This window comes from Pristiophorus japonicus, chromosome 15 (genome assembly GCF_044704955.1).
Source record: "Pristiophorus japonicus isolate sPriJap1 chromosome 15, sPriJap1.hap1, whole genome shotgun sequence".
Classification (NCBI taxonomy): Eukaryota; Metazoa; Chordata; class Chondrichthyes; family Pristiophoridae; genus Pristiophorus; species Pristiophorus japonicus.
The window spans coordinates 14773246-14786483 of NC_091991.1; the positions used below are offsets into that span (position 1 = coordinate 14773246).

The 13238-nt window shown below is 45.4% G+C and overlaps 1 protein-coding gene across 1 annotated transcript in view; it reads left to right on the top strand.

Annotated features, from left to right (window-relative positions):
- The window catches only part of otogl (otogelin-like), a 238726-nt gene that overhangs the window by 13776 nt on the left and 211712 nt on the right, over positions 1-13238 (top strand). Inside the window, exons 6-8 of the mRNA XM_070901511.1 lie at positions 9784-9911; positions 11176-11282; positions 12785-12891. Coding sequence (XP_070757612.1) covers positions 9784-9911; positions 11176-11282; positions 12785-12891 — 342 coding nt within the window. The remainder of the gene's footprint in view (positions 1-9783; positions 9912-11175; positions 11283-12784; positions 12892-13238) is intronic.

Here is a 13238-nt window from a genome sequence, read left to right on the forward strand (position 1 = left end):
ATATGCTAGATCTAGGTGTTCTAAATTAAATGAATTTTGATAATGCCAGTTGAGTTTTTAATGGGCACAAATCCACATCACAAAATTGTTGTAATTGACACAATATTGCCAGAGGCCACCGCTGGTGTGGAAAAAAAGTCTCAAACAAGTGCAGTGCAGCATGCTTTTTTGAATTTAGATGTAAAAAGTGAAGATAGTTCCGTTACAAAGATTGATATCCCTCTCTTTGACAGTCATGAGTGTCACGTATTCAACTGTCATTGTAACCCATGTATAAGCTGACCTAAGTTGTATACCTTGAGAACACTGACCACAGGGGGCGAACTTGTGGGAGACACTCCTAACCTGGACTTTCCAGTATAAAAGGGGAAGCTCCACCCTCCGTGTGCCTCTTGAGGTCTTGGTAATAAAGGTAACTGGTCACAGAGTGACCTTTTCTCAAGTATGGGCCTTGTGTGCATTTATACTGTATAGTAAGGACATATTATTGGTGACGAGAAACTGGGATTTAAACCACGCGAGCATGGCCACTAGCAGCACAGAAGAGAGGTACTGTGTTGATAATGATTGGGATGACTTTATTGAGAGACTACAGAAAAGTTTTATCACTAAGGAATGGTTGGGACAGGATTCGGCCGACAAACGCAGGTCTCATCTCCTGACGGTTTGTGGATCCAGAACATACTCCCTGATGAAGGATCTTCTAGCGCCAGAGAAGCCGGCGGACAAGATGTTCAAAGAGCTCAGTAAGTTGATCGGGGAACACTTTAAACCAGCGAGCAGCATGCGCATGGCGAGACACCGGTTTTACACGCACCGACGGCAAGAAGGGCAAAGCGTTCCAGATTTCGTGGCAGACCTCCGGCAACTGGCGAGCCTATGTAAGTTCCCAGATGCATGCAGAGCGGAGATGCTGCGAGACTTTTTTATTGAGGGCATTAGACATGCTGGGGTTTTCAGGAAACTGATTGAGACCAAAGACTTGACCTTGGAAGCGGCGGCTATGATAGCCCAGACAATTATCTCAGGGGAGGAAGAGACCAGAATAATTTATGGCAAAAAATCTTGGCTCAAATGCGGCAAACGACCAGGGAGTCAACATTGTTAACACGGCACACAGTTCTCTTGGCAGACAAGGGCAATCGGACATGCCCGAGCTTGTAGTCAAACCCAAAGGGGGAATTCAGCAGAGACAATGGCTAGCTGAACGGCGATTCATGCCATCGCAGTGGACAATGCAGCCATAATGGGGCATCAACACCTGTCAATGCTGCGCTTAAGGTCAGTTACAGAGACAGTCAGAGACGATCGACTGGTAATGGATCTTTTGTTTCAACAACGGGGCCTCCAGCTCATGCTGGAGGTGTGGAGGCAAATACACAGCCAGAGCTTGCAGGTATCAGCAATATACCTGCAGAAACTGCAACGTCAGCGGTCACTGGGCACGTATGTGCAGGAAGCCTGCAGCCAGGTTGATGTACGAGGAGGACGGGCCCGATGTAAGCCCTACGAGGCCAAATGGACACTGAGGGAAATCGCTTGAAGCTGTAGTTCAGCGAGTTCATATGGAGCACATATACAGTTCATATACCAGGACGCCACCAATAATGATGAAAGTGCTCCTCAATGGCATCCCAGTATTAATGGAGCTTAGACACGGGGCCAGCCAGTCGCTGATGGGTATCAAACAGTTCGAAAGGTTGTGGGTCTCCAAGGCCAGGAGGCCAAAATTATTGCCGATTGACGCACTGCTATGGACATATGCAAAGGAGATCATTCCGGTGCTAGGCAGCGCCACGGTAGTCGTGACCCACAAAGATTCGGAGAACAGGTTGCCACTCTGGATTGTCCTGGGGGACAGTCCCGCACTACTGGGGAGGAGTTGGCTTGCTGTCATGAACTGGAAATGAGGTGATGTCAATGCAATTTCTTCCGTGGAGCGAGTATCATGCTCACAGGTCCTGGACAAATTTGACTCATTATTTCAACCCGGCATTGGCACTTTCATGGGGACCAAGGTAGTGATTCACATAAACCTGGACGCCAGATCAGTACACCATAAGGCCAGAGCGGTGCCGTACATGATGCGGGAAAAGATAGAATGCAAATTGGACTGCCTGCTGAGGGAAGGTATCATCTCGCCAGTCGAATTCCGTGACTGGGCGAGCCCGATCGTGCCGGTGCTCAAGGCGGATGAGTCGGTCAGGATATGTGGCGATTACAAGGCCACCATCAATTGGGTGTCACTCCAAGACCAGTACCCGCTACCGAGAGTGGAGGACCTCTTTGCGACACTATCCGGTGGCAAACTTTTTTCAAAATTGGACCTGACCTCAGCTTACATGACCCAGGAGCTGGCGAGTGAGTCGAAGAAGCTGACCACCATCACAACACACAAGGGGTTGTTTGAGTATAACAGATGTCCGTTCGGGATTCGTTCGGCCGCCGCGATCTTTCAGCGAAATATGGAGAGCCTCCTCAAGTCGATTCCAAGGACGGTGGTTTTTCAAGACGACATCCTCATCATGGGTTGCAATACTGAAGAACACCTCCACAACCTGGAGGAGGTACTACGCAGATTGGGTCGGGTAGGGCTGCGACTGAAAAAGGCGAAGTGCGTCTTCTTAGCTCCAGAGGTAGAATTCTTGGGGAGGAGGGCAGCAGCAGACGGGATCAGACTACTGCGCCCAAAACGGAAGCGATCCAGAGAGCACTCAGATCCCGTAACACGACGGAGCTGCGTTCGTTCCTGGGACTCCTGAATTTTTTGGCAACTTTCTTCCCAAATTGAGCACGCTGTTAGAGCCGCTACACGTGCTCCTACGCAAAGGTCGCGATGTCTGGGGGGACAGCCAAGAAAGGGCTTTTGATAGAGCACGCAATTTGTTATGCTCCAACAAACTGTTAACGTTATATGACCCGTGTAAGAAACTTGTGTTAACGTGTGATGCATCGTCCTATGGGGTTGGTTGCAGCATGTGAATGCCAATGGTCAATTACAGCCAGTAGCTTATGCCTCCAGAAGTCTGTCCCGGGCAGAAAGGGGCTACGGGATGGTAGAAAAGGAAGCGCTAGCATGTGTATATGCAGTAAAAAAAAATGCACCAGTGCCTGTTTGGTAGGAAATTTGAGCTGGAGACAGATCACAAACCCCGAACGTCCCTTTTGGCTGACAACAAGGCCATAAATGCGAATGCATCGGCCTGCATACAGAGGTGGCACTTACGTTAGCCGCCTATGACTACACAATTCAGCACAGACCGGGCACTGAAAACTGTGCTGATGCACTCAGCAGGCTACCACTAGCCACCACTGAGCGGATAGCTGAGCATGATGCTGAAATGGTCATGACTGTTGAAGCTTTCAAAAGCGAAGGCTCACCTGTGACAGCCCATCACATTAAAGTCCGGACAAATAAAGACCCGCTACTGTCTTTAGTTAAGAAATGTGTCCTGAATGGGGACTGGGCAGCCATGTACGGGGCATGCCCTGAGGAGTTTAAACCGTTTCATAGGTGCAAGGATGAACTCTCGATTCAGACCGATTGCCTATTGTGGGGAAACCGAGTAGTCATGCCCCAGATGGGCAGAGACCTGTTTATCAGAGAACTTCACAATGATGAAGGCAATTGCCAGGTCACATGTTTGGTGGCCAGGGATAGATGCAGACTTGGAACTTTGTGTTCGCAGGTGCAACACGTGTGCTCAGCTGGGCAACGCACCCAGGGAAGACCCCTTAGCCCCTGGTCCTGGCCCGCCAAGCCATGGTCACGCATCCATGTGGACTACGCAGGTCCTTTCATGGGAAAAAATGTTTTTGGTTGTAGTAGACACCTACTCCAAATGGATTGAGTGTGCCATTTTAAATTCAAGCATATCCTCTGCCACGGTAGAGAGTCTACGGGCAATGTTCGCCGCCCATGGTCTACCGGATGTCTTGGTCAGCGACAATGTCCCGTGCTTTACAAGCACTGAATTCCAGGACTTCATGGCAGGCAATGGAATCAACCATGTCAGAAAAACAATGTTCAAGCCGGCCTCAAACGGCCAGACGGAACGAGCAGTGCAGATAATCAAAAAGGGGATGCTCAGAATCCTAGGGGGTTCCCTATAAAGCCACTTATCACGCCTCTTGTTAGCCAATAGATCCCGACCACACTTGCTCACAGGGGTTCCACCCGCAGAGCTGCTAATGAAAAGGAGGCTCAAAACCAGGTTATCCCTTATACACCCTACTATGAAAGAAATTGTTGAGAGCAGGCGTCAGTCACAATGTAACTACCATGACAGGAATGCAAGGGCGCGATGTATTGATGTCAATGACCCTGTTTTTGTCCTTAATTATGCTGCAGGGCCCAAATGGCTTGCAGGCACTGTGATTGCCAAAGAGGGGAATAGGATTTTGGTAGTTAAACTTACCAATGGACAAATCTGCCGCAAACACGTGGATCAAACTAAAAGGAGGTTCAGCAACCCCATAGAAGAAGCAGAGGAAGAACACGATGTAGGGTTTACTCCACCACAGGTGACCGAACACCGGAACCAAGTGGAGGAGAACCCAGTCACTGTGGGCAGTCCGGACAGGCCTGAGGCACCGCAAACAGCAGACACTCAGGCCAGCGCCCAACAACCGGAGCCCCAACTCAGGCGCTCTACAAGGGAGCGTAAACCACCAGAGGGACTTAACCTGTGATCCCAATAAGACTTTGGGGGGGAGGTGATGTCATGTATTCAACTGTCATTGTAACCCATGTATAATCTGACCTAAGTTGTATACCTTGAGAACACTGACCACAGGGGGCGAACTTGTGGGAGACACTCCTAACCTGGACTTTCCGGTATAAAAGGGGAAGCTCCACCCACCGTCTGCTTGAGGTCTTGGTAATAAAGGTAACTGGTCACAGAGTGATCTTTCCTCAAGTATGGGCCTCGTGTGCATTTATACTGTATAGTAAGGACATATCAATGAGAGTATTTTTTTTTAGAAAAAGCAAAAATATTTTTTTTAGAATGGGATGATTTCATGTGACAGTGTTAAATACCTTTTGTCGCTTGTGGGCTGTACAGTAAGTTATGTCTTTGCACATTTAAGGTACTGTTTTGTCTAGTGTAAAATGTAAGCAGAATTAAATATTTTGTTTCCACTATATTTTAGTATTGCAAAAACTCTGTAGTGCTGTATCACATCATCCAACCTATTCTTAGTAGACTATAAGGTTTTCACCTCCATTACTCCACCTGGAAATTCATCCTGTGTTTTGATTAAGTGAAGAAATGTTCTCAGCATAGTCGTAAATTAGCCTTTCACCAGATTGGAATATCTCCTTTACCTACTCTTATGGCTTACCTTGAAATAGAGTTCCAGATTTACCTTCTTTACACCATGTAATGTTTTCTGTATTCATAGAATCACAGAGTTCTACAGCACAGATGGAAGTCATTCAGTCCATTGTGCCTGTGTTCTGCCAAAGAGCTATATTTCTCCCAAATATTTACCCAATTCCTTTTTCAAATTTATGAATTCTGCTGTTAACACGGTCCCAGCAGGGCATTCCATATCCGAACAATTTTCTGCATAAATTCCCCTAACCGCTCCCTTTGTTCTCTCAGTGATAATCTTAAATTAGTTATTGATTCAATTCTTTAAGGTTTGAGGGTATGTTGCCAACTTTCAAGGCTAAAGAGCCCCAGTTTCTTTAAGCTTTCCTCATATCTCAGTTATTTCTGTCCTCTGATGCTGGAGATCAACCATTTAGCTCTTCTCTATACTACGTCCAGGTCTTGAATGTTCCCTGTGTCTTCAGTAACTAAACTTTAATTGTAAGAAAGCGTCTCAATCTACTACTGTCATCATTATAGGCAGTCCCTCGGAATCGAGGAAGACTTACTTCCACTCTAAAAAATGAGATCTTAGGTGACTGAACAGTCCAATACGCAAAACACAGTCCCTGTCACAGGTTGGACAGACAGTTGTTGAGGGAAAGGGTGGTTGGGACTGGTTTGCCGTACGCTCTTTCCGCTGCCTGCGCTTGTTTTCTGCATGCTCTCGGCGATGAGACTCGAGGTGCTCAGTGCCCTTCCGGATGCTCTTCCTCCACTTAGGGCGGTCTTTGGCCAGGGACTCCCAGGTGTCAGTAGGGATGCTGCACTTTATCAGGGAGGCCCTGAGGGTGTCCTTGAACCGTTTCCTCTGCCCACATTTGGCTCGTTTGCCGTGAAGGAGTTCCGAGTAGAGCGCTTGCTTTGGGAGTCTCATGTCAGGCATGCGATCAATGTGGCCTGCCCAGCGGAGCTGATCAAGTGTGGTCAGTGCTTCAACGCTGGGGATGTTGGCCTGGTCGAGGATGCTAATGTTGGTGCGTCTGTCCTCCCAGGGGATTTGCAGGATCTTGCGGCGCCATCGTTGGTGGTATTTCTTCAGCGATTTGAGGTGTCTACTGTACATGGTCCATGTCTCTGAGCCGTACAGGAGATCTGCCACCAAGCTACTACAGTAATAAATGAAATAACAGGCATAATATGAGTTTAATCAAAGAAACTAGAGATGTTTCTTGAGTAGATATACCATATCTAAATAGCCGTATGGAGAGAGAATAAATTCCTTTGGCTGATCACAATTACTGTAGATGATGGCAGTGAAGAAAAACATTAAAAATGCAAACTGCTTTTTTGTGATACTTTCCCCAGTTTATTCCCCTACAAAGCTAACTCAACTTAAAGAGATCTCAGTGAGCAGAATCAGTGATATCACCTTGACTGATGCACCATGCAGTACTTTTGGGGTAGTACAAGAAAGAAAATCTCCCCAGCTTGTTTTTGTTCCAATGCAGCCAAAACAAGCATATTTATTCCCAAGGAGAGTCTCAGCTGTGAATGTGATTTGGGTATAGGATTTGCAATTGTGGGTCCTGTGCTTTTTCGAACATTACAACTATCAACTCCCCCCTTGGAAAAATGAGCTTTAATATAACCAATCTGGCCTGAAGGACAATGGGATAAAAGTAACTTGAAGCATAATTTTCCCATATTAAATTCACATCAGAAATTGAAACAGCCCAATTTCTTTACAACTGCAGGTTTCATATTTTTCTTTGCCTCCAAATGACAACAAGAGGGAGCTATTGGTGGGGTTTCAATGAAGTGGTTGTATTGGTTGAGAATATGGCGGTTCAGCAGTGTTACTGGCCTGCTGGTGATTTTCCAGTCACTGATGGTTGAGATGAAGACATATAGTCGCAACTCTTGTCTGTCATCACAAATCCGTGTGCAGCTTGGGTATGAACACTTACTATAAGAAGTCTCATTGACCCAAAGAGTAACATTCAAGGTGAGTGTAGAGATGCCATGAGCCAGATCATTGTGCTGTGCCAATCAAGAAGGACGGGAGGAGAGAGAAAACAGGAAGGAAAAGTACACAGATTCTGTAAGTCTTGAAAAAATGCACGTCACATGGATGCGTTGGCATGGTGCATTAGAACCATGTCCATAAGATACATGCTTAGTATGAGAGCACTTGAAAGCAGTCACCAGGAATCCAGAAGCAAAAATAAAGAAAGAATTTGCATTTATCATCATCATAGGCAGTCCCTTGGAGTTGAGGATGACTTGCTTCCACACTAAAAATGAGTTCTCAGGTGACTAAAGAGTCCAATGCGGGACCTAGAGTCCCTGTCACAGGTGGGGCAGACGGTGGTTGAAGGAACGGGTGGTTGGGGGGGACCTGGGTTGCCGCACACTCCTTCCGCTGTCAACGCTTGGCTTCAGCTTGCTCTCGGCGAAGAGGCTCAAGGTGTTCAGCACCTTCCCGGATGCTTTTCCTCCACTTTGGGCGGTCTTAGGCCAGGGATTCCCAGGTATCGATGGGAATGTTGCACTTTTTCAAGGAGGCTTTGAAGGTGTCCTTGAAGCGTTTCCTCTGCCCACCTGGGGCTTGCTTGCCATGTCAGAGCTCGGAGTAGAGCACTTATTTTGGGAATCTCATGTCAGGCATGCGGACAATGTGGCCCATCCAACGGAACTGATCGAGCATGGTCAGTGCTTCGATGCTGGGGATTTGGCCTGAGCGAGAACACTAACGTTGATGCGCCTATCCTGACAATGGATTTGCAGGATGTTGCAGAGGCAGCGTTGGTGGTACTTCTCCAGTGTTTTGAGGTGCCTGCTGTATATAGTCCATGTTTCTGAGCCATATAGGAGGGCGGGTATCAACACTGCTCTGTAGACCATGAGCTTGGTGCCGGGTTTGAGGTCCTGGTCTTCAAACGCTCTTTTCCTCAGGCGACCGAAGGCTGCACTGGTGCACTGAAGGCGGTGTTGGACCTCGTCATCGATGTCTGTCCTTGTTGACAGTAGGCTCCCGAGATATGGAAAATGGTCTACATTGTCCAAGGCCTCGTCGTAGATTTTGATAACCGGGGGCAGTGCTGTGTGGCGGGTGCAGGTTGGTGGAGGACCTTTGTCTTACGAATGTTTAGTGTAAGGCCCATACTCTCGTACGCCTCGGTGAAAGTGTTGACAATGGCTTGGAGTTTGGCTCCCGAGTGTGCGCAGACACAAGCATCATCTGCGTACTGTAGTTTGATGACGGAGGTTGGGACAACCTTGGATCTGGCCTGGAGGTGGCAGAGGTTGAACAGATTCCCAGTTGTCCTGTAATTTAGCTCCACTCCAGCGGGGAGCTTGCCGAGGGTGAGATAGAGCATTGCAGCAAGGCCTTGCTTGACCCCGGTCTGAACATGGAATGGGACTGTGATGGATCCGTTGGTCAGGATCACAGCTTGCATGGCATCGTGGAGCAGGCGGAGGATGGTGACAAACTTTTGAGGGCAGCCGAATCTGAGGAGGATACTCCATAATCCCTCATGATTGACAGTGTCGAAAGCTTCTGTGAGGTCAAAGAAGGCCATGTACAGGGATTGGTGCTGTTCCCTGCATTTCTCTTGTATCTGCTGTGCAGTGAAAATCATGTCCATTGTGCCCCTTAGTGGGCGGTATCCACATTGCGACTGGGAGGAGCTCTTTAGCCACAGGGAGAAGGCAATTGAGGAGACATTTATATGGTGCCTTTCACAATCTCACGACATCCCAAAACCTGTCATAGCCAATGAACAACTTTTGAAGTCGTTGTCACTGTCATAATGTAGGGAAATGCAACAGCCAATTTTGCATACAGCACGGTTCCACAAACAGCAATGAGATAAATGGCCATATGATCTGTTTTAGTTATGTTGGTTGAAGAAAATTTAAGTCAATGCTTGAGGTATGGTATTGGAAAAGGTTCATTTAAATATTTGGATAGCTAAAATGGCTACGGGAAAACTAGTTTCAGATAAATATCAAATTTTGTTTTCACAAGATTGATTTATTTGAAGAAACTAGACATTTGTATTTGTGTGTGTTTGTATAATCACACTAGTTTACATGTTCATACAGTAAAGGTGCTGACAGCATATTCAATTCATCCAAAGATTTGCAAACTGGGGGCCACAGATCCTAGAGGGTTCACAAGGTCATCAGATTTCTGTCATCTGAGGACGAGCTTACCACGAGCACAGCATCAAAAATGGTCACCTTTATGTTCAGTATTTGTTCTTGCCACAGTGGTTCTTATGCTATATAAACTAAGACAATTACATTTTGTTATGATAGTACTGTTTTGGGGGCTATCTGACACTATCTAGAAATGAGGACTGGGAGTGTATCAATATTTGCAGGGGTCCCTCATACTGAGAAGTTTGCAAACCACTGAATTAACCTAATGCTAATGTATTGATTATTTTTTCAGACATGCTGACTGAGGATGTTGCTGTCTTTGGAAACAGTTGGATGTCCCAGTCTCCCTCTGATAACCCATGTGAATCTGTACCATTCGATTTCCCTAGTCCATGTCGAGACAAAGGAGCGACAATTAGTGTTAGTGTCTTCTAAATGACTGTATTGGTGAAAATCTGTAGGACCTCTAAAATTGTGATCTTGAATAAAAGTAAATAATATATGATAATCCTTGCATTTATATAGCACCTTATCATATTGAAATGCCTCAAAATATTTCACACAATTTTTGGAGTGCAGTGACTGTTGTATGTGAGCAAACATGGCAACCATTCTGTGCCAACAATGTACTACAAACAGCTGTAAGATAAACAGTGTGTTTTTGTGGTAGTATTGGTTGAGGAAGGAACGTTGGTTAAGAGTAATGCCTTGGGATCTTTACCATCCATCTGAACAGATTGATATTACCTCATTTTAACATCTCATCCAAAGGAAGGCATCTCTGATAATGTAGCAATCCCCCAGTATTGCTGTAGCAAAGAGCTGGCAGAGTTGATGGGTTGATTCACCTCTTTACTGTAAATATCTATAATTCTATAGTTTATGACCCAAGTCCTGCAGTTGACTCAAACCCACAATTAGAGTACTATGCAGTTTTGGGCACCTATTATAGAAAGGACGTTAAAGTCATAAAGAACACACAATGTAGATTCACGAGGATGATATTGGGCATAGAAACCTACAGTTATGAGGAGACATGAGATACTGCGATTATATCCACTGTAGCAGAGGGAAAATGTAATAGAGGCTGTGGTTTATTGGCTTAAGTCCTGCTGTGGGGCTCAAATCTTCTGACATAGAAAATGGGTAAGGCCATTCAGCCCTTCGAGCTTGTTCCGCTGTTCAGTTACATCATGGCTGGTCTGTTTTATCTGCCTTTGCTCTATATTCCCTGATAACTGTATCTTACAAAAATCTATCGACTTTGATCTTGAAAATTTCAATTAATGGGAGAGAAAGTTCCAGATTTCCACTGTGCTTTTTCTGAAAAAGTGCTTCCTGATTTCACTCTTAAATTTTAAGCTTATGGTGAGAGTATTGTTTATTAAGCCAACCTGATTCAAATTAACACAGTAATACTCTATATTATATATACATAAATGAATTAGTTAAAGAGAATTCTGTGAGTGTTTTGAAGATAAATAATATAAGGAAAGAAGCATAAGGAGGAATTTTAGCAATGCATGCAGATTTATTTTACATTTTGTAATCAAAAGTTAACTTGCCAACATATTCTGTACACTTGGTGCTATGAAAATTAGAACCTCAATAGATTAATTTTGTACATTTATCTAAAAAAGGTCAACAGCATTTATTCAATGTTGCTCTTTTTAATTTAATTTAGGATATCATTGCAAAATGTGAAGTTCTACTGGGTTTTCCTTTCTTTACTTGTCGTGAATACGTTCAGCCTAACTCCTATGTCGCCAGCTGTATTAATGATCTGTGCATGTAAGTACTAAATTCCTAACTGAATCTTTTACTCTTTTCTGAGTAAAATATTAGAAATGTGTCAGTTTTGTAAGTAAAAAGTAATGTTTCATACGTGAATATTAGAGATTCATCGGGCCCGAGTTTGGTGAAGCCTAAGTTCCGCCCAAGTACTGTCCAAAGGACCGCTAAGATCATGATGGTACTTTGGGCTGAAGTTTTGTGAAAAAATGTGGGAAAAGCTGCCTGGCAGCAAAAATGGGCCTTGCACGCCGATTCTGGGTGGCAGCGGGCAGTAAGTCCCATTCTGGGCGGCAAATGCGATCCTCGGCAAAGTACCACCAATCAGGAAGGCCAAAGGAATTTTGGCCTTTATTGCAAAGGGGATGGAGTGTAAAAGCAGGGAAGTCTTGTTACAGCTGTACAGGGTATTGGTGAGGCCACACCTGGAATACTGCGTGCAGTTTTGGTTTCCATATTTACGAAAGGATATACTTGCTTTGGAGGCAGTCAGAGAAGGTTCACTCGGTTGATTCCAGGGATGAGGGGGTTGACTTATGAGGAAAGGTTGAGTAGGTTGGGCCTCTACTCATTGGAATTTAGAAGAAAGAGAAGTGATCTTGTCGAAACGTATAAGATTATGAGGGGGCTTGACAAGGTGGATGCAGAGAGGATGTTTCCACTGATGGGGGAGACTAGAACTAGAGGGCATGATCTTAGAATAAGGGGCCGACCATTTAGAACTGAGATGAGGAGAAATTTCTTCTCTCAGAGGGTTGTGAATCTGTGGAATTCGCTGCCTCAGAGAGCTGTGGAAGCTGGGTCATTAAATAAAGTTAAGACAGAAATAGACAGTTTCTTAAATGATAAGAGGATAAGGGGTTATGGAGAGCGGGCGGGGAAGTGGATCTGAATCCATGATCAGATCAGCCATGATCTTATTGAATGGTGAAGCAGGCTCGAGGGGCCGAATGGCCTACTCCTGTTCCTATTTCTTATGTTCTTATGTTCTTATGTTCTTATGTAATAGAGTCGGGCCCAGGGAGGGGGGAAAGACGAAATGAAAGCATTTTAAAAAGAGTTTTAAAAAACAACCAGAAATCCTCCAGAGGACCCTACGACTTAAATCCCTGCAAAAGAAATAAAGAAAAGAAGTGCACTAACCTTTTTTTTGCAGGTCTTCATACTTACCGTTCAGGTAAGACCTGCCTCCATGCGGCGGTCTCTTCTGCTGCTGGAGCAGAGGACCACCCGGACCAAACTGGGGACTCAGCGGGCGGGAGGACTTTTGTGGGCATTGCAGGCCGGCACACGCCAGCGGATGCTCCCCAGCGGTCTTCTCTCCCTGCCGGTGTGAGGGTCTCACCAAAACTCGCTCGGAGGGGAGAGCCCCTAGAAAACATGGAGACCGCCGAGAAAACGCGGCGGCAGCCGGCGGTAAGTCGACCAAACTTGGGCCCATTAGATAAGTTGATATAAAAATAATGTTCGGTGGTAAATAAACTTATTGTTCTGTGAAACAGGATGGATGACAGTGAAACCCGTTGCCGTGCAATAATAGAATACGCCAGGGCCTGTTCTCATGCAGGCTATCCCTTAATGGACTGGAGAGATGACTTTCCTGCTTGTAGTGAGTTTTGTTTTTATTGCTTTTAGTAACATTACTTTTGAAGATTAAGCTACACTGACATAGTGTGACCTCTCACAGTTTCATAAACTATTGAACAAAATAAATTCTGAAATGTTCTCGGTAAACAGTTTATTTTACCTAATTTGTAAAATCTTGGAGCTAAGGTAGAGAGCAGATTTTGCATAAATCTTTAATCTATCTAGGGGACTGTAAACTTGTATGCCTTGCCATTGTTTTTCAGACATAAAAGGGGTACAAAGCAAACCGATTTAGCAGTGGGGCGGCCTGTGACCAATCTGTGCAGGAGTTTGGTCCCACTGATAAATTCGTGGAGCCTTTATCTTAGG